At 40.6% G+C, this 23,803-nt stretch overlaps 1 protein-coding gene across 10 annotated transcripts in view; it reads right to left on the bottom strand.

The window, feature by feature from the left end:
* Positions 1–3,607: 3,607 nt before the first annotated feature.
* The window catches only part of LOC138763404 (acyl-CoA-binding domain-containing protein 6-like), a 552,989-nt gene continuing 532,793 nt past the window's right edge, over positions 3,608–23,803 (bottom strand). For 9 of the 10 annotated variants that reach the window (XM_069937486.1, XM_069937482.1, XM_069937485.1 and 6 more), the window contains one exon: positions 3,608–3,876. In XM_069937486.1, the coding sequence (XP_069793587.1) occupies positions 3,722–3,876 (155 nt within the window). In that variant the 3' untranslated portion in view covers positions 3,608–3,721. The remainder of the gene's footprint in view (positions 3,877–23,803) is intronic. The other variant, XM_069937490.1, reaches the window with a different exon arrangement.

A 23,803-nucleotide genomic window follows, 5' to 3' on the forward strand; every position in this document is an offset into this window, starting at 1 on the left:
CTCCTGTAAATAGGATTTAAAAAGTTGTGGGGAAACTGTAAGAAATAGAATGTCCAGTCAACTTGTTTAGCCAACAAATGCACTCCTCTATGAAATACTGATGTCATGTTTTCTGCAACAATTGCTTTATGAAAGGGTTTTAGTAGCATTTTGGTCAGATTTAGCATTCACAGGATGCAATCCAGTGCAATGTAATGTACTATTAATTTAAATGGAAAGTAATTCATGCAGTAAGATTTCAGAAAAATTATTATATCAGTGCTGATAGATATGAAACAGTTTTGTATACACATCCATTTCATTTGCAAAGTGGCATGGTTATCGCAACGCTGTTACAGTGCCAGCGACCTGGCTTCTAATCCAGCACTATCTGGAAGGAGTTTGTATGTTCTCCTTGTGGCTGCATGGTTTTCCTCCGGGTGTTCCAGTTTCCTCCCACCATTCAAAATGTACCAGAGTTGTGGGTCAATTGAGTGTAATTGGGCGGCATGGGCTCGTGAGCTGAAAGTTCCTGTTATCGGGCTATATGTCGAAATTTAAAATGTTCTCTTTCAATCTTTTTATTGAGTTTTATAGAACAAATACACATTGTATAGAGAAAAAAGGTTATCAAATATGAAGAATATAAGTACATATCCAAAAATAAAACAATAATGATATATCACTTCCCATACAATGACAAAAAAGAAAAGGGGGGAAAAAAAGAAACCATTGAAAAGAATTCTAATCCCCTACCAAAAAAGAATTTGGGATGTTTTGACATAAAATTAAAGGTTGGATAGTTCTGCTGAATCTATAAAACATCACAAAATGAAGGAAAAACCATGTACATAAATAAATCCATTCAATGATTAAGACAAACAGATGTAATGAGCACAAAAATGGTCCATAGAAGGACTCTAAAAATTAGTGTTAGGATACAACATGGAACACCTGATCTTTTCTAAATTAAGACATGACATAATTGCTGAATACTAGTGGGTGGCTAAATTTAAAATATAGCTATTTTTAACTGGTCAGGACGACATGTAACCTCAGACCTACCAATGTGGCTGACACTAAACTGTTCTCTGAAATAACCTATGAAGCCATTTGGTAGAGAGAATAATTAGAAGAGTGTATAAAATGGCCTTGCCAGTAATATTTACATTACTGAGGGAGAGTAGTGTAGAAATTGCAGGGACCTTGGCAGATATATTCAAAATGTCCTTCGCCATGGTGAGGTGCCAGAGGATTGAAAGTAGTTCACGTTGTCCCATTGTTTAAAAAAAGGCTCCAAAAATAAACCAGGTAATTATAGGCTGGTGAGCCTTATAACAGTAGTAGGTAAATTATTGGAAGGAGTTCTGAGATAGGATATATCGGTATTTGGATAGTCAGCATGGCTTTGTGCATGGTAGATCATGTTTAATGAATCTTGTCGAGTTTTTTGAGGAGGTTACCAAGAAAGTAGATGATGGAAAGGCTGTGGATGTTGTCTACATGGACTTTAGTAAAGCCTTTGCCAAGGTCCCACATGGGAGGTTAGTTCATGAAGAGGTTGTAAACTGGATTTGAAATTGGCTATGTGGGAGAAAACAGCGAGTGGTTGCTTCTCAGACTGGAGGCCTGTGACTAATGGTGTGCCTCAAGGATCTGTGTTGGGACCATTGTTGTTTGTTGTCTATATCAATGATCTGGATGATAATGTGGTAAATTGGGTCAGCAAGTTTGCTGATGACACAAAGATGGGTGGTGTTGTGGACAGCGAGTAAGATTTTCAAAGCTTGCAGAGGGATCTGGACCAACTGGGAGAATGGGCCAAAAAATGGTAGATGGAGTTTAATGCAGACAAATGTGAGAAATTTCAAGCTGAAATGGGTAAACTTTAGGGGGAACATTAGGGGAAAGTTCTTCACTCAGAGAGTGGTGGGAGTGTGGAATGGGCTGCCATTTGATATGGTGAATGCAGGCTCGATCTTGAGTTTTAAGAATAGATTGAATAGATACATGGATGGGAGAGGTTTGGAGGGTTATGGAATAGCAGCAGGTCAATGGGACTAGCAGAATAATGGTCAGCACAGACTAGAAGGGCCAAATGGCCAGTTTTCTGTACTGTAGTATTCTTTGGTTCTATCCCATGAATGGATGAATTGAAGTTTCAATGTAAGGAGAATGAAAGCCTGGTGTGCAAAGGTATATGAGCAGTTATAGGACTAGAACAGTATGCATGTGTCAGTTTTAATCTTTATCTAATGCTATATAGGTTGTAGGAAGCCATATTGTAGTTGTATGTCAGTGAGGCTCCATTAGGAGTACTGTGTTCAATTTTGGTCACAGCGCTATAGGAAAGATGTTGTCAAATGAGAGAAGGTGCAGCTAAGATTTACAAAGATGTTGCCAGGGGAATCGGACATTTTTGTGTCTGCAGTTTGGTGCCGGACATATTGGCAAAAAAAAGACTTTTTTTTAGCTCTTTGGATATTATGGCACTCTCATTTGGTGACAAACATGGCATTTAAGTTATTATAGTTTTAATTAAAAATAACAAATATAAAGTTATTAATTTATTATAATTTTGGTTCCGGTTAAATCTAACTCCTGTCTCCCCAAGGTAACATTCCCCTTTCCCCACAGTGAAATCCACCTGTTAGCGTCAAAATGTCCACCATCAAATTGTGGACAACAAACTGTGGAGGCCAAAATGTCCTAGACCTGTGGTCAGAACATTTGGGGGGATGTTTAGCAGACTGGAGTAGGATGAGGAAGGATTTTATGTACAAACACTTTCTTGGAATAGATCGGATGAACACAAAGACTTTTGTTCAGAGTAGGGGAAATCAGTAACCAGAGGATGTAGGTTAAAGATGGGGATGTAGGTTAAAGGTGTGGTGGAAGGAACAGCCTCCTGGAGGAGGTAGTTGAGGCAAGCACATTGCAATGTTTAAGGGAAAAAGAATTGGACAGAATTCTAGTTAGGATAGATGTAGAGGGATATGGGCCCAAATACAGGCAGGTTGGATATTTTAGTCAGTTTAGGCAAGTTGGGCCAAAGGACCTGTTTCCATGTTCCTGACTTTTCAAAGTCCCCTGTACCTCTTCCTGCGTTGAATAACAACAGTCCCTGATGAGAGTTGTACTAGTTTGTGAAAATGTAGACTGTGCAAATGTTGTTCAATGTTTTGACATGAAGGTGTGATCATTGCTCTGGTTGAAATGGTAATACTTCACTGGAGATGGAAGGGATGGGTGGTGAGGGGAGTGTATAAAGAGGAATATATAGCTCAACAACTGACCCACAGTGTTTGAGGTGCGAGACATAATTTCTGACAGTCTGACCTGAAATACCATTGCTGTTGGTTGACCTGCTTAGTATTTCCAACTACCTTCTGTTTTACTTCCCAAGTTATAAATCTTTTACATATACAAAGTCCTTTTGTCATAGAGAAAATATTCCACCTCTGATCTTCAAGGAGCTATGTAGAAGTATCTACCCTTTGTATTAAATTAAAAAACTGCTTGATGTTATTTTCAAATTGACATGTTTAAAACTTCTTGCTTTTAGTCTTTTTTTGATGTTTAGTGAATTGTCCTTCAGCAAAAAAACTGGAAGAAAGCAGCACACTGCAACCATGAACAATCTTTTAATTGTTGCTGCATGTAAAGTAACAATTAGCATAGAATATATTCAATACATTTTGACCAATGTTGTACATTTGGAGTCAGGTACTTAGCTACAGTGTTAGCCTTTAGTTGCTGCATGTTGTCGAAGCATTTGTGAGATGTGTTTGGCATCTGTTACCTGTTCAGGCAAGCAACCTTCTCCATCCTGGATTGAAGGATCAGCACCAGAATTCAGCAACAATTCCACGATATCAGCAAATTCACAGGCAGAGGCTGCAAACAGAGAGTAAGGGGTGAGAATCGGTTACGTTACATAGTCAGAAACTATTGTGTGATTGAGATGAAAGAATTTAAATTTTTCCAGTGGAAAATGTGTATCCTTTTTGGGATTATGGAACAATGTTTTTTTTAAGGGAAGGGAACTGATGATAGCCCCTTTCACATTTGCATCTCAGTAAATCGGCTGTTCAGTGTCCTGGGATAGGAATGGGGATTTGGCCTTTCAAACTAGCAAGGTTTTATCCCCAGCATTTGGTCTGTTCTTCCTTTAAAAGGAAGTGCCTGCAATGCAATTGTCCATTTCACACTTGCCTGATCTCAATGCCAGCGTCTGCTGACGCCGGGGATTGCACTAGGAGGCCAACAGTCCCCGGCATGAAATGACGCCATCTGACGCTGGCATTGAGCGGATTTAGCTTTCACACTTTAAAGGCCAATTGGCGTTCGGTCCCTGGCAAGTTTGAAAGGGGCTTATGTCAAAGAGTGTCGTTCAGTCATCGGTAGAGCAACAGGCATGGTAATGAAGGTGAGACTGAGGACAAAGCAAGCTTGTGCAGAAAAATGTGGACACATTTTTTAAGTATGTGCTTTAATAACTAGTAACAGTCATAGAGTTTTTACAGCATGAAAACAGGCCCTTCAGCTCAACATGTCCATCTAAGCTCATCCCAACAAGCCCATGTCTCTTGGCTGTTGGCCTGTGCTCCTCCATCTACCCTATCTTCCCTCCTCTCCCTATACATTTTTATTCAGGTTGCTTGCCTGATTTTTGCTCATACCTTGATGAAGGACTCAGGCCTGGAATGTTGGTTCTAAATGTTTGCTGTCTAATAAATGTCTTGTCAAGCTAGATGGAATTTGTTAGAGGAGGGTTGGGGAAAAGAACACTTTTAATTCACCTGAAGGAGCCTCATCTGGGCTATAAATATTGACAATGGCCAATTCTCAGTATCTCTATTGTAAATTAATTGAATCTCCTATGTGTAATGTTTTAATTGCTTGAGAAAAATGTGTTGTTTCCTTGTAAGCTCACTGCAATCAGGCAAATGTTCACTTTTGCTTTCCAAAACATACATTATAATTTGCCTCCATAACTAAACTATGTAATTCTGTGCAGCTATTGCTCATTAAAAGTAAGTTGTGAAGGATGGACTTCTAAAGCAACTTCATATAGAAACTAAACTGGTACTCAACTTGAGCCACACAAATGCCATTTAAGGGCCACCACTAAGATAACTTTGAACTAGATCAACCAAAATATCAATGATTTATGGAAGTGAGTAATTCATTTCCTAATTTTCCAAAGTCTCTACGAGGCATGAGCCAGATGTGTGAAGGAACACTTCCTATTTGCCTGGATGTGTGTAGCCCCAAAAATAACACCATTGGCTCAATCCCATCTCGAACAATACAATTATCTCTGATTGGCACCTATATTGAATATTCCTCTCCATATCCAAAATAATGGTTGTGCGAATATTCCCTTCAAAATAGACAACTGTTCCTGGTCTTATTTCAAGGCATCTTCCAAACCTCTGACCACTACCACCAAGAGAGATAGGACAACGAGTCCCTAGAAATGCAACCTGTTTTGTCCAAGAAAAATATCAGCTTGAATTAAAAAGTTATGACTGTTCTTTCACTATCCTCTCTAGACTGGCAAAGGAATTCACATTAAATGTTCCCACTACATGACATAATAAAAATACAGCTGTATTGAAAAAAAAATTCATCCTCAAGTAACTGATGCAACATCATCTAATGACTGCAAACAAGTCTGTGAAAATATGGATCATAATTCTGTGATTTTATGATTCACACTGATCTACACTATTAATTCAGTTGAATACCTTTGAAACTTAATGCAACATCCAAGTTGTTGGGAGTTCTTCGATGTTGTCTAAAACCATTAAATTCTACATCATTCCTATTGTCTTATTTAATTTATATTTGGAACCCTAAGGAAGATCAAAACCAATCAAAGTTTTTTTTTTGTCTTTGTTTTGCAAGGAATTTTGAATGATATCCAAGTACAATTGAGTCAGATGTCAATTTCACATCTAGATATGACCCTCATTCTCCTGAATATATTTATACGAACTGTCCCCATTAATGGAAATTAATTTTTATGACTACTTGTCATAATTTATTTAAGAAAAATGTGCAGATTACAAATGCTTTACGATAATGAATGAATGATAGACATCCTTAATAACCAACATAGGGCAAGTGAATTCAGATGAGAATACCAATGTCATGTTGGTGGGGTGGTGCCAAATACCTTTTTACCAGAAACATGAGACTTCATAGTGTGATTATAGGAGATGGCAAAGGTGCAAAAGATAAAATAAGTGGAGGGGAAACTTGGATCCTGGCTCTACAATGTAAGATTGTCTTTAAATTCAGTCCTTGATTACATACTGTTAGGCTCAGGTCCTAGTCCTTGTTTGTTTTTTTTTTCTGTTGCCTGTGTTTAAATATATATAGTATATTCATTTTTAGAGTAGTTTGACAAGAAAAGCAGCTAAATCTGTTCTGGGGTCAAAGATTAGTTTATCATTATTCAGTATGGAGGGCCAGCTGGATTTTATTTCATTCTAAAACACCATAGATTTTATTAGGAACCAACACAATGCATTGATTAGACTATAAAATAGAGAGGTACATATTCCTTCCAGCAAGTAATGGTGTAAAATGCTGTTTAACTTTTTTAAATAGCCATGAAATGTTCAGCTAAGCTTCCAAGACTGAAAACATGACCAGTTGCAAACAAAGCAGTTAACCAGTGTGAATTGATTCCTTGATGATCTGATCTCGCTTGTCTTTGCAACCCTCTTCTGATTTTATTTACTCCACTAAGCTGTACTTTGAGTCACCTTGGCCAAGGTCTGGAATTTACACCTTCAACTCTGCAGTCTCCCTTCATTTTTTAAAATCGGTCTCTGCAAGCCTATCTCTTTGACCAAGTTCATGGCCTGCTGTCACACGCCTCTCCATATAGTTCAATGTTGAATAATTCACATCAGAACATTTTACTATATTAAAGGTGCTACCTCATTGTCAATTATTTGAGTTGTCAGAGATTAACTGCAACTTTAAAAAAAATCTAGTGTAGTGAAATTGAATTTAAAAGGATAAAACAATAAAAATTGCTTCATTTTTTTTAGTAACACCATTTTTAGAGAGAGAAACGTGTTCAAATGACAGTTTCAACAATAGTGACAAGTGTTAACATGGCATTCGAACTCTATATTAAAGTAAATACTGAGATAGTTCCTCAGCATTTTGCACAATATTATTTAATGTGCAGATGCTGAGAAAGGCAAATTTATAATTATCACACTGCAAAAGATTGTTATGCCAGACTGCAGATGTCAGTACACTCCATCATCTTAGGTGTATAATAATTATAAATAAATCTGATATCACAGTACAAAGCTATGCAGTTATTTAATTGCATCAAATTACCTGCACATTTTAAATCCCCTATATTATCAGGAATAAAGTAAATAATCTGTTGACATGGAGATTAAAAAATACATAAATATTAATTAATTTCTGGTTTTGATGTATACGAAAATCTGCAAAGTTGTCCAAGAGCTGCAAAAATTAACAGTTTAAAGAATGTCTGAAATGAACTTTGCTTTATTAGTTTTTTTATTAATGTACATTGAATGGGGTTAATCCCAGATTTTTGAGGGTACAGGAGAACATCCACAATGAAATTAAGTATTGAGTGGCATAATGGTTAGTGCAACACCTTTATAGCATTAATGATTGGGGCTATTATAAAGTCAGTGTAATGTGAACTATTTTGTAACCGTGTAAGAATACACCCTTCACACTGTAGTATCTGTAGTGCACCACTGTGGGGTGTATGTATATGTGTGTATTAACAGTTTACAGTCTCCAGAATGGAGGACCATCGCCTTCCCAAGATCGTGTTATATGGCGAGCTCTCCACTGGCCACCGTGACAGAGGTGCACCAAAGAAAAGGTACAAGGACTGCCTAAAGAAATCTCTTGGTGCCTGCCACATTGACCACCGCCAGTGGGCTGATAACGCCTCAAACCGTGCATCTTGGCGCCTCACAGTTTGGCGGGCAGCAACCTCCTTTGAAGAAGACCGCAGAGCCCACCTCATTGACAAAAGGCAAAGGAGGAAAAACCCAACACCCAACCCCAACCAACCAATTTTCCCCTGCAACCGCTGCAACCGTGTCTGCCTGTCCCGCATCGGACTTGTCAGCCACAAACGAGCCTGCAGCTGACGTGGACTTTTACCCCCTCCATAAATCTTCGTCCGCGAAGCCAAGCCAAAGAACAGTTTACAGACATGGTGGAAGGCATCAGTAAGTAAAATCTCTTCTGTTATTTGAATCTTGCATTTCTAAATTATTTAAGAACCCTCCCAAGTAACACAAAGACATAACAGGGGCTGGGGTTCAAATCTATATGGAGTTTGTGGGTTTTCCCTGAGGGCTTCAGTTTCCTCCCACCATTTGAAATGTACTGGGGAGGGGGGGGAGCGGCATGGATGTGGTCCAAAATGGCCTGTTACTGTGCTGTATGTCTTTTTTTTAAAAAAGGTACAACAATGGAAATCACTACTTTCCTCCTCCTTTGATTAACACAGGCTCTGAAAGCAGTAAAAGACGGGTTTTGTGTGTAAGATTCCAGGAGCAAGTGTGATTGGTAGAGAGGGAAGGACTGTGATTGGTGAGGGGAAGTTAGACTTTATAGCACAGAACAAGGCCGCTGAGTAGTTGGTAAATGATATGGCTTTCTCAGCTTTATGTTGGGCTATGAAAAAATTGGTCCAAAAGGCTGGATTCAGGTTTCAAGGAGTGGGTTAGATTGGGTATAAAAAGTTTTACATTTGAGGTAATTTTGCTTCCATTGAACAACTAACAGGTAAATTCAACCATCTTAACAGGCATTTTACTCCGTCTAAATTTTCTAATTTTCCTCGGATTCCCCTAACCAATATCCTTAAATTACTTTTTGATTTAAAGTTTTCTCATGGTGGATTGATAGCAATTATTTATGATAATTTGGTGGATTTAAGAATATATTTAGGGAGGGGAATTAAGGATGAATGGGAATGAGATTTGAATATAACAATTCCAGACAAACACTGGGATACCATACTTGATGTGATTAATACTTATTCTGTGCACAACTTTGTTTAATACAATTTAAACTATCACATTTTTATTCTGATGTTTATCTACTATGTGCTAAATGTAAAATCTTTGAGGCCCCTCTGATTCATATATTTGGGAATGTCCAAAGCTAAAATAAATTTGGGAACAATTCTCCCAAACTTTAGGATTAAATTGGAACCGTGCCCTTTTATTGGTTTGTTTGATTATTCTTTAGATAAAAATATTTCCTTGAACTGAATTCAAAAAAGAATAGTAGCTTTTACTTCAATGATAGCTAGATGAGCAATTTTGATGAAAAAAAGATAACTTGGCACCAATTTAATGGTAACAAGACATTATGTCTTGCTTGAATTAAAGAGTTCAAGATTGAATTTGATAAGATATGGAGCTCATTCATGGATTATTATCACATTGAATACATAGTTGGGGATGTTCTGGGGGTTTCCTGCTCAATGTCTAGGAGCCAGGACTCGATTCTTTACATATTATTTCACCCATGTCAAACTCTGGCCCGCGATATAATTATATTTGGCCTGCAAGATAATTTCAAAAATGTATTAGAGGTGGCCCACTGGCCGCTGCGCCAGTATAGCGCATGCACAGTAATACAACAAAATCCAGAATGCATTGGCGTCAGCCTGCTAATCTCCCCCACCTCCTCTATTTACGTTGCAGGGTCTCACCATGGACTCTGGTTTTGGGGCCTGGCCGGTGTCAGGGGAAGCCAAGGCCGCTTCCCAGCGCCTGGAACCGGAGGCCTCGGGCCTGACCTCGCCAGGACCGTTGCCCACTCCCCCTCCCTGCCGCAGGCCGATCCGTGACTCACGGTGATGGGGCCGCTGATCCGCCGAGATGCCGCCCTGCAGCGAGAGCCGATGCCCCCGCACTGTTGTTGTCCAACCCGATCGCCCGCAAACCCCGCCCTCCCGCACACAGGCCTGAGTAAGGATTATGAACTTTAATCTCAGGATAAAACGATCTTCCAATAGTTTCATGTCACAGTGATAAATATATTCCTGGTTAAAAATGGTCCTGCACCTGGATACAAGCTCATTAGGCATAAAACTTGAAAAGTGTGTAAATCAAAGGATATCTGTACCAATGGAAAAAGGGCATGGCAAATAACCCTGCTAGAGTTCATGCCCACAATCAGTCACCCATTTGATTGTTTCAGGAATCATGTTATTCTCCCACATTCTCAATAGCCCTCAGATTTTACTATTTGACAGCACACTAGCAACATTTGACAAATCCTCTATAGATAAATATTATTTAATGAATATTTTATTTCTCATTTATTAATGCTTCTGGAAAGAGTTTATCCAAAACTATTATTAAACATTTATTTTAATAAGAAAAAGTTTAACATTACATATGTTGAAAGAAGAGAAAACATGCAGATGTTGTTGAAAATTTTCAATAAATATTTAGTTCGGCCCTCGACTTAGTCCAAGTTTTTAATTTTGGCCCTCCGTGAATTTGAGTTTGACACCCCTGTATTATTTGCTTGTGACTGTGTTTAGTGAGAGGGGTAAAAAAAAAAAAAAAATCATTAAAAAAAAGACGAGCTTTTGAGATGCAAAGATGGTTTGGTCGTTATGAGATGGAGGGAGATGGTGGAGCATTTTGTGATTGATAGCTTGTGACTGGTAGTATACCATGGTAATTGGTACTGGGATCCTTGTCAGTTGTAAAATACATTTAATGAATTGGATATCAATATCAGAGGAATGATTAGTAAATGAGCAGATGACAAACAAATGGAGGTGTTGTTAACAGTGAGGATAGTATAAGTTGGATAGGACTTTGGCAGGTGGAATTTAATCCTGATAAGTGTGACAAATAAGGGTAATACATATGGTATTAATGCTAGAGTCAAGGAAGCATTCATAAGATAGATAACCAAAAGTACGCCATTTGGCCCATCAAGTCCATTCCGTCATTCCATAATGAGCTGAACCACTCTCTCACTCAGCCCCACACCCCTTCCTTCTCCCCATAATCTTTGATTTCAGATTTATGGTCAGAGTACATACATGACATCACATTACAACCATGAAATTCTTTTTCCTGTGGACCAGGCAGAATTACCACTTATCAGTAATGCAAAAAAAAAACTGTACACATGTAAGCAAATGTGCAATACAGAGGGGGAAAAAAAAACCAAATAATAAAGTAAGAGTACTTAAATAAGTCCCTGATTGAGTTTGCTGTTGAGGAGTCTGACGGTAGCAGTGAGAATAGAGCATGTACTGGGTGGTGTGATCCTTAATGATTGCTACTCCTCTCCAATGGCAGTGTTCCCCATACATGTACTTGATGGTGGGAAGGGGGTTTGCCTGTGATGTCCTGGGCTATTCCACTACCTTTTGCAGGGCTATTAGTGACCCCATACCAGACTATATGCAACACTTCAGCACAATTCCCACCATACATCTGTAGAAATTTGCCAAGGTTTCTGGTGCCATACAAACCTCCCGCAAACATTTGAGGAAGTACAGGCGCTGATTTGCTTTCTTCATAATGCCATTAGTTGTTGGCTCCAGGAAAGATCCTCTGAGATAGAGATTCCCAAGAACTTAAAAATTTGTAGATGGCATCTTGTCATACTGAACCACACAGCGAGTAGAGCAGTGGGCCAAGAATGCAGGCCTGTTGTTCTCCGATATTGACGCAGATTGTGGAGGAGATGTTCTTACCAATTGTCATTGGTTGTGGGCTGGAGCTGAGGAAATCATGGATCCTATTACACATTCGGGTGTTGAGCTCCAGGTTTTGGAGAATGCTGATCAGTTTGAGGGATGATGGCATTAAATGCTGAACTATAGTCAATAAAGAGTATCCTGATGTTTGCATCCTTGCTGACCAGCAGTTCAAGGACATTTAGAGTCATTGAGATGACATCCACCATAGACCTGTTCCTATGATAGGCAAATTGGAACAGATCCATATGGTTGCTCAAAAAAGAGCTGATAAAGCTTCAACAGCAGCCTTTCAAAACACTTCATTACTGTGAGTGTTACTGGTCATTTAGGCAAATTTACCTACTCTTCTTGGCCACTGGTACAATTGACACCCATTTGAAATAGGTTGGCACCACATCCTGAATATGTTGATAAGTTAGTCAGCACTGATTACTTGGCTGGGTAATCCATCCAGACCACGTGCTTTCCTCGGATTCACTGCCCGCACGTTATCCTCCACTGCAGACAGGAGAGGATCGTCAGGGGACATATGGGTGTGCAGTGGTGTTTTTTTCTTGTTCTTGTGGTTGAATTGGGCGTAGAAGGCATTGAGTTAGTCAGGGAGTGAACCTTCGCTCTCTCTTACTGCACAGCGGGAGCAGCGGCAAAGGGAAGCTCAATTTGATCTTGTGTCTGAAATTTGATGTTAGTTCTTAGAATAAATTTTGGTGGTAATATATCATAAATTTCAGTGATCTCTTGGAGCTCTGCTGATTGGCATTAGGGAGTCTGTAGAAATTTCCCAAAGTTTTTCCTGAAATTTTTTCTTTGGTTTTTCACCTCCCCCAGGATTCACATTACAGAATATTTGAGGGGGGGGGGGTGGGTGAGAGAAAGAGATTTTAAAATTGGGAGGAATTAATGGGGTCAGCAGTTAGGGCAGTCGAGTGCTCCGATTGTTGGAAATCTGGGATAGCACAATTGACCCTGATGACTAACCTGCAAGTGGTGCATCAAGCTCCTGGGAGATCATTATGGATGAACTCAGGCCGAGGCAGTGATAAACAGGAGTTTCAAGGAGACAGGCAGCCCTCAAAGTCAGGAGACAGGTAACTGGGTGACCGGAGAGGAAAGGGGAAATAGGCAGATAGTGCAGAGCACCCCTGCGGCCATTCCCCTCAACTCTGGGGGACGGGGGAACGACACAATCTACTGGTGACCAGTCATGGTGGTCACGTCTCTGGTGCAGGGGATGGTCCCTTGGTTCAGAGGGAAGGGGGTTAAGAAGAGGAGAGGTAAGGTAACTGGGGACTCATTGGTTAGGAGAGCAGATAGGAGTCTCCTGGATGGTATGTTGCCTCCCAGGTGACAGGGTCAGGGATGTCTCTGATAGAGATCATAGCATTCTGGAGGGGGAGGGTGAGCAGTCAAATGTCATAGTCCAGTGGGGACCAATGACATAGATAGGAGTAGGGATGAGGTCCTGAAGAGGGAATATGGGGAAAGAAGTTAAAAAGCAGGACCACAAGGATGGCAATCTCAGGATTGCTGTCTGTGCCATGTGCTAGAGATTGTAGGAATAGGAAGTTATAGAAAATGAAAATGTTGCTGAAGAGTTAGTGCAGTGGGCTGGGGTTCATTGGGATCTTTTCTGGGGAAGGTCTGACCTGCACAAAAAGGATGGGCTGCATCTGAACTGGAGGGGGACCAATATTCTGTTGAGTAGGTTTGCTAGAGCTTTTGTGGAGGGTTTAAACTAGTTTGGCAGGGAGTGGAAATCAGAATGTGTGCATAGATTAGGATAAAAGCATGAAGCTATGTGTTTTAAATTGATGTGGAAGGGCAGGGAGGAGACAAAGCATAAATGTAGTCAGTTAGTTGGGTTGAAATGTGTCTATTTCAACTCTAGGAGTATTAGGAATAAATGGGATGAACTTACAGAGCATGGATCAGCTGTGGCTGTTACAGAAACCTGGCTGGAGGATGGGCAGGATTGGCTGATGCAGGTACTGTGGTTTAGGTGTATTAAAAGGGATGGGAGGTAGAAAAGGGGGAGGAGTAGCATTATTAGTCATGGATAGTATCATGGCTTTAGAAAGGGAGGATGCTGCAGAAGGAATGTCCACTGAGTCGGTGTGGGTGGAAATCAGAAATAGGAGGGGAGCTATCACTCTGCTGGGAGTAGTCTATAGACCCCCAAATAGCCCTCTGAACACCGATGAGCAGGTAAGCTGTCAGATCTTGAAGTGGTGCAGGAAATACAGGGTTGTAGTTATGGGTGATTTCAACTTCCCTAATATTGACTGGCATCTCCTGACCACAAGAGGGATAGATGGGGCTGAATTTGTCAGGTGTGTTCAAGAAGGATTCCTGACACAGTATGTGGACCAGAGGAGAGGCCATACTAGATCTAGTTCTGGGTAATGAACCTGGTCAAGTGGTGGACCTCTTAGTGAGGGAGCATTTTGGTAAGAGTGACCACAACTCCCTTAGCTTCAACATAACTATGGAAAAGGATAAAAACAGACCAAATAGGAAAGTGCTCAACTGGGGAAGGGCTAGTTACAAAGAGATGAGGCAGTTAGCAAGGGTAAATTAGAAACAGATGTTCAAGGGTGAAAGCACAGAAGTAATGTATTTAGGGACCACTTGTGCTGGGTTCAAGATAGGTTTGTCCCACTGGGACAAGGAAAAGTGAACCATGGCTGACAAAACAGGTGAGGCAACTAGTCAAGATGAAGAAGGAAGCATATGTCAGAAGCAGAAAACAGGAAGGGCTCATGATTTCCAGGAAGGACCTTAAGAAAGGACTTAGGGGAGCTCGAAGGGGGCCTGAGAAGGCGTTGGCATATAGGATTAAGGAGAACTCCAAGGCATTCTATGTGTATGTGAAGAATAGAAGGGTGACAAGAATGAGGGTGGGCAGACTAAGGAGGCAGAGGAGGTTGGGGAGGTCCTAAATGAATACTTTGCTTCAGTATTCACAAGAGAAAAGGACCTTGATCAGGGAAAGTTGAAATAGAACAGGCCTGTGTGCTAGACAATGTGGAGATTAAGGAAGAGGAAGTGTTGGATCTTCTTAAAAACATCAAGATTGCTAAGTCCCTGGGGTCATACACGAGATGCCTCAGGTTGTTGTGGGAAGTGAGAGAAGAGATAGTTGGGGCAGTAGCTATGATCTTTAAATCCTCTTTGGCTGCAGGGGATGTGCCAGAGGATTGGAGAATGGCAAATGTACTCCCCTTGTTTAAAAAAGGTAATAGGGAGAATCCTGTGAATTATAGACCAGCAAGTCTACCATCTGTTGTGTGCAAACTATTGGAGAAGATTCTTAAGGATAAGACCTATGAACATTTAGAGAAGTACAGTCTACACAAGGATAGTCAGCAGGCTTTAAATTTAAACATACAGCACGTTAACAGGCCATTTTGGCCCACGTGTCTGTGCCACCCAATTAATTGTGAAGGGAAAGTCGTGCCTCATGAGCTGAATTGAGTTTTTTGAGGAGGTAACAAAAGAAATTGATGAAGGTAGGGTGATAGATGTGGCTACATGGATTTTAGTAAGGCATAGATTCAGTGGAACCTTGGCTGTGTGAATAAAAAAATTGACTTTCAGGAAGAAAGCAGAGAGTAGAATTGGAAGGAAAGTATTCTGTTTGGAGGTCAGTGACTACTGGAATTCCACAGGGATCTGTTCTGGGACCCCTGCTCTTTGTGATTTTTAGAAATGACTTGGATGAAGAGAGGAAGGATGGATGGGTCAGTGTTTGAGGATGATAAAAGGTTGGAGGAGTTGTGGATAGAGCTGGTTTGTCGAAGGTTACAAGAGGATATAGACAGGATGCAAAGTTGGAGAGAAAAATGGCAGTTGGAGTTCAATCCGGATAAGTGTGAGGTGATGCATTTTAGAAGGACAAATCAGAAAGCTGAGTATAGGGTTGACGGTTGGTTACTTAGGAGTGTGGATAAACAGAGGGACCTTGGGGTTCAAATCCATACATCCCTGAAGGTCGCCACACAGGTTGATAGGATAGTTAGGAAGACCTATGGGATACTGTGCTTCATTAATAGTGGGATTGAGTTCAGGAATAGAAAGGTCATGATGCAACTCTACAATTCTCTGGTGAGACCACATTTGGAATATTCTGTTCAGTTCTGGTCACCTCCTTATAGGAAGGATGTGGAAGTCCTGGAGAGGGTGCAGAGGAGATTTACTCAGATGTTGCCTGGATTATAAAACAAGTTTTATGAGGCAAGGTTAGCAGAGCTGGGACTTTTCTCTTTGGAGCATGGAAGGATGAGAGGAGACTTAACAGAGGTCTACAAGATTATGAGAGGCATAGGTAGCGTGGAGAGCCAGCACCTGTTTCCCAGGGCAGGAATGGCAAACACTAAAGGACATATGCACAAAGTTAGGGGAAACATCAGGGGACATTTATTTTTACAATGCCTTGCCTGAGATGGTAGTGGAGGCTGAAACATGAGGGGTATTTTAAGAGTCTCTTGGACAGGCACATGGATGAAGGAAAAATAGAGGGTTATGGGGTAGGCTGGGTTTTTTTTTCTCAGATATGTGGGTTGGCACAACATTGAGGGCTGAAAGGCCTGTACTGTGCTGTAGTGTTCCATGTTTTTTTTCAATATTTTTATTAGTTTCATCAAATAAATGTTACACAGGTACATGACAATAAAATAAAGTATTAACAAATCTTATAATAAAAATGGCATTGAAACCTGTTATGTTAAAAAGAAATTAAAAACAACCACTGTACTAATTATCTAAATATCAATCCCCTCCATCTGGAGGCTACTTTGGCTTTAACACAAACAGCCCTCTACTTATAATAAAAAAAAATGAAGGTAAAGATTGGGATCAAACAGCAGAATTAAGAAAATGACCCCATAAAGAAACAAAGTTTAGATTCATTTCAGTAGCGGAACATACAATTTTTACAAACTCAAACGTGCCATCACAGCAGACAACCATTGAGTATGAGTGGAAGGAACAGCATCTTTCCTTCTCATTAATGTGGCCCTTCTTGTGATAAGGAAGCCAAAGGCAACTCTGTGGGAATCAAACCTTATTCCAAAGAGGGCAAGAAAAGGATATGGAGTCAAAGTAATATTAAGAATGAAAGACAAGGTATGAAATACCCCTTCCAAAAATTGGAAAGAGAAAAACATAACCAGAACAAATGATACACTGTACCTTCTTCAGTTATACATTTATCACATTTAGAAGAGAGATTAGAATAGATTTAGCCAATTGAACTTTGGAATAGTGAGCCTGGTATACTACCTTAATTTGTAATAATGAGTGTAGAGTACAAAGAGAGGAGGATTTTAAAAATTATTTCCAGGGAACTGTCCCAAGAATTTAGAAGTAATTCATAAAGGCCAGATACCACCCCTAGGTTGAAAATTATACATCATCCCTATCATCATATTCGGTTCCTGGTCTTCCGGGAACTTCAAAATTAAAGAATTCAAAAAGCTCCTAACCTGTAAATAATGAAAGAAATATGTTCTGATAGCATTAAGCATAAGTAATTTTGCCAAAGATTGTATTATGTCAACAGATTCTATCATAGCAAGTGCAAATAAAATGGAAAACAGAAACTGACATATTAGAAGTCACAATTCAAGGAATTTTCATAAAATGTTCATGTTTGACTTAGGAGGTTAAGCAGCTGTATTGATGATGCACTGGGACCCCCATTTGTCAAATGACAGAACTTTGGCCTTGTGCAGAGAAAAGGGAAAATGAATGCTTGTCTCTTAGTAAACTTCATCAACTTGTATTATGCCAGTTGTTCAGCTTTCTCTCTCCCTCTCTTCCCCCTTGATGTCAGGGTCTGTCCTGATGGGACTAAGGCAACACACAGTGGCAGATGGTGTCTCAGAAGCAAAGGGCTCAAAGGACAGAGAGCCCGCCTCATCTCTCTCGTGTGATTTTTTTTTACCCTCCTCCTCTGAGAACAGTTTGATTTCCTCAGGGACTGCTTCTGGGCAATAAACCAATCCCACGAGGCTCTCGTCCACACAACAGGATTTTGCTGATTGCTTTAACACTTACACAAAAACACTCTCACACAAACACACATAGATACCTGCTGGTTTGGGGTCATCATCCCTACAACTTAAATCTTATGTACAGATTACAGAACAGCCCATTAATATAGTTAAACAGAGTGAAACACGAAAGCCTGCAGACACGGATTGTAATAAAATGTAAAAAAATGCTGAAGGAATTCAGCAGGTCTTGCAGTGTCCAACATTTTGTTGTTTGTACATAATTACCTCCTATGGATGCTGCAAGACCTGCTAAGATCCTCCACCAAATTTTGTGTTTTTAATAATGTTTAACAGAATTATTTTGGTGAGTTCAGAGATTATGTAAGAAGCAAATTTATTTGCTCAGTTTTGTGCTGCAAGATTTGAGGATATCACTGCTGCAGTTATCCTGAGCCATAAACTTTATTGCTGAGGGACAGTTAAACCCATTTTGTTAGCACACTATGTTCAGTGCTGGATCAGAACTCAATTTTCTTGAATAACAAAAGTATTCTTAAAACCAGAGGCTGACATTGCCTGAAATTTACAGTTACTGCATGTACTCTTGAAAGAAAATTGTATGTTGACCCGTGTAGATAATTCATGTGATGCAGCAGACTGCTGGAGGTAGCTTGAGTAAAAAATTTGGATTGTATGAGCCAGAAAACTGTCAACTCAATTGAAACCTGTACTGTATCTCTAAGCATGACTTGCAAGGTTGATAACAAACAAAAAAACAAGCAAGAGTTAAATTACGAACAGTGATTGCATAGACCATATTTATATTGTCATGAAGTTGAAAGATGTTTGAGGCAATCTAATTGAGGCATTTTAGATGATCAAGTAAACTGTTTAGATTGACAGATAGGAAATGTTTTTTTTCTTGATGTTATTTATAATCCTTTTTCTGAATTCTTGACAGTAGAGGAAATATCCAACAAAGTTTTCCTTCAAAGTGTCATTGGAAGCTGGGAGATGATTTTAGCTTTCAAACCGGTTTGATAGTCATTAATCATAGAGTTGTACAGCACTGAGACAGGCCTTCATTCTACCTGATTTATTCATCAAGTACAGTACCAATGGGGTCTTTCATGGCTTGGTTCAGCATCATGCTGAAGAAGATTGAAAAGAGGGTTGGTGCGAGAACACAGCCTTGCTTCACGCCATTGTTAATGGAGAAGGGTTCAGAGAGCTCATTGCTGTATCTGACCCGACCTTGTTGGTTTTCGTGCAGTTGGATAATCATGTTGAGGAACTTTGGGGGACATCCGATGCGCTCTAGTATTTGCCAAAGCCCTTTCCTGCTCACGGTGTCGAAGGCTTTGGTGAGGTCAACAAAGGTGATGTAGAGTCCTTTGTTTTGTTCTCTACACTTTTCTTGGAGCTGTCTGAGGGCAAAGACCATGTCAGTGGTTCCTCTGTTAGCGCGAAAGCCGCACTGTGATTCTGGGAGAATATTCTCAGCGACACTAGGTATTATTCTATTTAGTAGAATCCTAGCGAAGATTTTGCCTGCAATGGAGAGCAACGTGATTCCCCTGAAGTTTGAGCAGTCTGATTTCTCGCCTTTGTTTTTGTACAGGGTGATGATGGTGGCATCACGAAGATCCTGAGGCAGTTTACCTTGGTCCCAACAAAGCTTGAAAAACTCATGCAGTTTGGCATGCAGAGTTTTGCCGCCAGCCTTCCAGACTTCTGGGGGGATTCCATCCATACCTGCTGCTTTGCCACTTTTCAGTTGTTCGATTGCCTTATATGTCTCATCCAGGGTGGGAACCTCATCCAGCTCTAGCCTTAGGGGCTGTTGAGGGAGCTGGAGCAGGGCGGAATCTTGGACTGAGCGGTTGGTACTGAAAAGAGATTGGAAGTGTTCTGACCATCGGTTGAGGATGGAGATCTTGTCGCTGAGGAGGACTTTGCCGTCTGAGCTGCGCAGCGGGCTTTGGACTTGGGGTGAGGGGCCGTACACAGCCTTTAGAGCCTCGTAGGAACCCCTGAAGTCGCCAATGTCCGCGCTGAGCTGTGTTCGTTTGGCGAGGCTAGTCCACCACTCATTTTGGATCTCCCGGAGTTGCGTCTCTTCAATCTGAGGCGCCTGCAAGCTCACACCAAGACACAAGAGAAACTTGTCCGTGAACTACTCTTTGCAGATGATGCCGCTTTAGTTGCCCATTCAGAGCCAGCTCTTCAGCGCTTGACGTCCTGCTTTGCGGAAACTGCCAAAATGTTTGGCCTGGAAGTCAGCCTGAAGAAAACTGAGGTCCTCCATCAGCCAGCTCCCCACCATGACTACCAGCCCCCCCACATCTCCATCGGGCACACAAAACTCAAAACGGTCAACCAGTTTACCTATCTCGGCTGCACCATTTCATCAGATGCAAGGATCGACAATGAGATAGACAACAGACTCGCCAAGGCAAATAGCGCCTTTGGAAGACTACACAAAAGAGTCTGGAAAAACAACCAACTGAAAAACCTCACAAAGATAAGCGTATACAGAGCCGTTGTCATACCCACACTCCTGTTCGGCTCCGAATCATGGGTCCTCTACCGGCACCACCTACGGCTCCTAGAACGCTTCCACCAGCGTTGTCTCCGCTCCATCCTCAACATCCATTGGAGCGCTCACACCCCTAACGTCGAGGTACTCGAGATGGCAGAGGTCGACAGCATCGAGTCCACGCTGCTGAAGATCCAGCTGCGCTGGATGGGTCACGTCTCCAGAATGGAGGACCATCGCCTTCCCAAGATCGTATTATATGGCGAGCTCTCCACTGGCCACCGTGACAGAGGTGCACCAAAGAAAAGGTACAAGGACTGCCTAAAGAAATCTCTTGGTGCCTGCCACATTGACCACCGCCAGTGGGCTGATAACGCCTCAAACCGTGCATCTTGGCGCCTCACAGTTTGGCGGGCAGCAGCCTCCTTTGAAGAAGACCGCAGAGCCCACCTCACTGACAAAAGGCAAAGGAGGAAAAACCCAACACCCAACCCCAACCAACCAATTTTCCCTTGCAACCGCTGCAATCGTGTCTGCCTGTCCCGCATCGGACTGGTCAGCCACAAACGAGCCTGCAGCTGACGTGGACTTTTTACCCCCTCCATAAATCTTCGTCTGCGAAGCCAAGCCAAAGAAGACAGTACCAATGGGCACTAATCCTTTTTGATTCTCTGCATATTATGTTAAAAATAAGAAAATTGCAGTGATTCTACCAAAGCATTACACTGTTGTAATGCAGGGAATACTTTTGTCAAGCAAGTATAAGGGGAAAATTAGAGTCAATTTAAAGAGCAGTAATGGTGTAACTACATAGCAGAAAAGGAACAGGGTTCTTAAATGTCTGTGGCAATGCAGAAATTTGAACCTTTAAAGCACCATCTGAAATTAGGTCTAATCACATCTTATAGACTATCGTGACAGTGGAAGCATAATCTGAAACTTGCAAGTCACTGATTACGCATGCTATAAGAGCAATTCAAGGCACCACATAAGCCAAGAATTGACCACCAAATAGCATGACATTCTCATCTGAAAAATCAGAGAGGCTCCAGAAATCTAAAGATAAAATGGTTGGCTGACTCAGAGAACAGAGGCACATGTTGATGTCTCTGCACTGGTGAATTTTTGTATTATCCCGCATTATGTTAGTTTGAGAAATGGAAATTTGCCCTTATTGAATTCATAAATCATTACTAAAAATTTGATACTGGATGAAAGTGCACTCTTATGGGATTTATATGAGAAAATAAAAAAAAATAAAAATACGAAAGAAACAACAAATTTTTACAATTTTTAATCAAAGGTTCACAATATGGAAAATTGTAATACATCTGTTTTCAAGGAATGCAACCACTTTGTAACTTGAGGGTATACTGCACTATATTTATCACAAATCTAAATGCTTCACCCTTGTACTAGGTAATTCAAGATGCTTTTTTTTAAATACAACCCAGTTTGTAATGTTCACTGTTTCAGCCGTTAAAAGGGCACAGATGATAATCATTGAATGTCAGTTGAATCAAAACATCATTCATAATTTAAAAAATAAATTTAACAATATAATTACAAGTATTATAAGTATGCGTTAAACAAAGTATGTTGTGAGCTGGAACAGATGGTAATTCTACCCTTTCCTGAGCTGAAGGGCATATCTGTAATTCTCTGGGATTACTGTAGGTGACGAAGGCACAATGAGAATTGTTCAAAGGAATTTTAATTTAGAAAGAGGCAGAAGCCACAGACAGTACATGATTAAAGCTGTTGTTCACCTTTACCCTATTCCATCTTGGCATTAGCAGCTGCACATCCACCCACCAATATTTTACACTTTATCATCACAGGTGACAGCAAAAGGTTGACTCTTATACTATGGCGTTTAATAAGTACTGGAGTTCAAAGGGTACAGTCACAATAGGAAAGTCTGACTGTGTGCCAGTATGTTCAGATATATTGTTCCACATGTCTTGGTAATTAGGAAAAAAAAATATTTTGGGTTCATGGTGAGAGTGAAAACTTCTTGCATTTTCCCAAAAGTTTCATTAGGAACTGAGGACTGGTCATTCCAAAGGACAGCTCTGATGGAAATGGGAATTTCAGATTAAAAAAAAAATTATGTTGATTCAAAAGAATTTAATTGTTATGCTCCAAAATTTTTGAGAACACGATTTGCATTCACTGCTTGTGAATATCTTTAATGATGGAAGTTCAAAATTTGCCTTTCTTCACGATTGCTCCACAGCAGATGCAATATCACTGGATCACCTCGAAAACAGCAACTCATACCTACGGCTGCTCTTCATCAACTACAGCTAAGCCTTTAATACTATTATTCCCCCAGTGCTGGTCGAGAAGCTACAAACTCTAGGCCTCTGTACGCCCACTTTGCAACTGGATCCTTGACTTTCTCATCGGAAGACCTGTCAGTACAAATTGGAAACAACTTCTCCTCCTCACTAATTATCAACACAGGTGCACTCCAAGCATGTGTGTTTAGCCCACTGCTCTACTCGTTATACACCCATGTCTGTGTGGCCAGGCACAATTCCAATACCATCGACAAGTTTGGTGATGACACCAATTGTGGGCAGAATCACAAACGGAAATGAGGAGTATAAAGGAGGGAGACAGATTGGCTCGTTGAATAGTGTAATGACAAAAACCTTGTGCTCAAAGTCAGTAAAACCAAAGAGATGATTGTGGACTTCAGAAGGAAATTAGGGGAACACAACCCAGTATCATTGAGACTCAGTCCTCAGTGCAGAACTTCAAATTCCTGGGTTTCAACATCTTCGAGGATCTGTCCTAGAGCATCCATGTTGATGCAATCACAAAGAAGGCTTACCAGCAGCTATATTTTGTGAGGTGTCTGAGGAGATTCGGTAAGTCACCAAAGACTCTTGTGAAATTTTACAGTTGTAACATGGAGAGTATTCTGGCTGTTTGCATCACTGCCTGGTATGGAGGCACCAACTCTCAGGACAAGTATAAACTCCAGAGGGTTGTTAACTTGGCCTGCAACATCACAGGTTCCAGATTTCACTCCATTGAGGACATTCACATGAAGCAATGTTTTAGAAAAGCAGCCTCTCTCCTCAAAGACCCCCACCACCTAGGCCACTTCACTCTGCTACTATCGGGGAAAAAGGTACAGGAGCCTAAAAATGAGCACCCAACAGCACAAGAACAGCTTCTTCCCCTCTGCCATTACATTCCTGAATAATCAATGAATCAAAGACACTGCACTTATTTTTTATATATATAGTAATGTTGTCAGATGGTTATAATATAAATGTTTGCTCTATGATGCTGCCACAAAGCACCGGATTTCATGGCTTGTTCATGATAGTTGATTCTGAAAGTCTAAGAATGGGACTTAATTGGCTGCAAAAGCACTTTTGGGGAGCAAGTTCTATATGCATGAATATAATCTGAAAGGCTAGTTTTTAAAATAAAATTTTCCTACATTCTTTTTCATTTGTTATCATCTAGCTGCAGCCAAGCACGATGGTGCAT

Source organism: Narcine bancroftii, chromosome 5, assembly GCF_036971445.1.
Source record: "Narcine bancroftii isolate sNarBan1 chromosome 5, sNarBan1.hap1, whole genome shotgun sequence".
Classification (NCBI taxonomy): Eukaryota; Metazoa; Chordata; class Chondrichthyes; order Torpediniformes; family Narcinidae; genus Narcine; species Narcine bancroftii.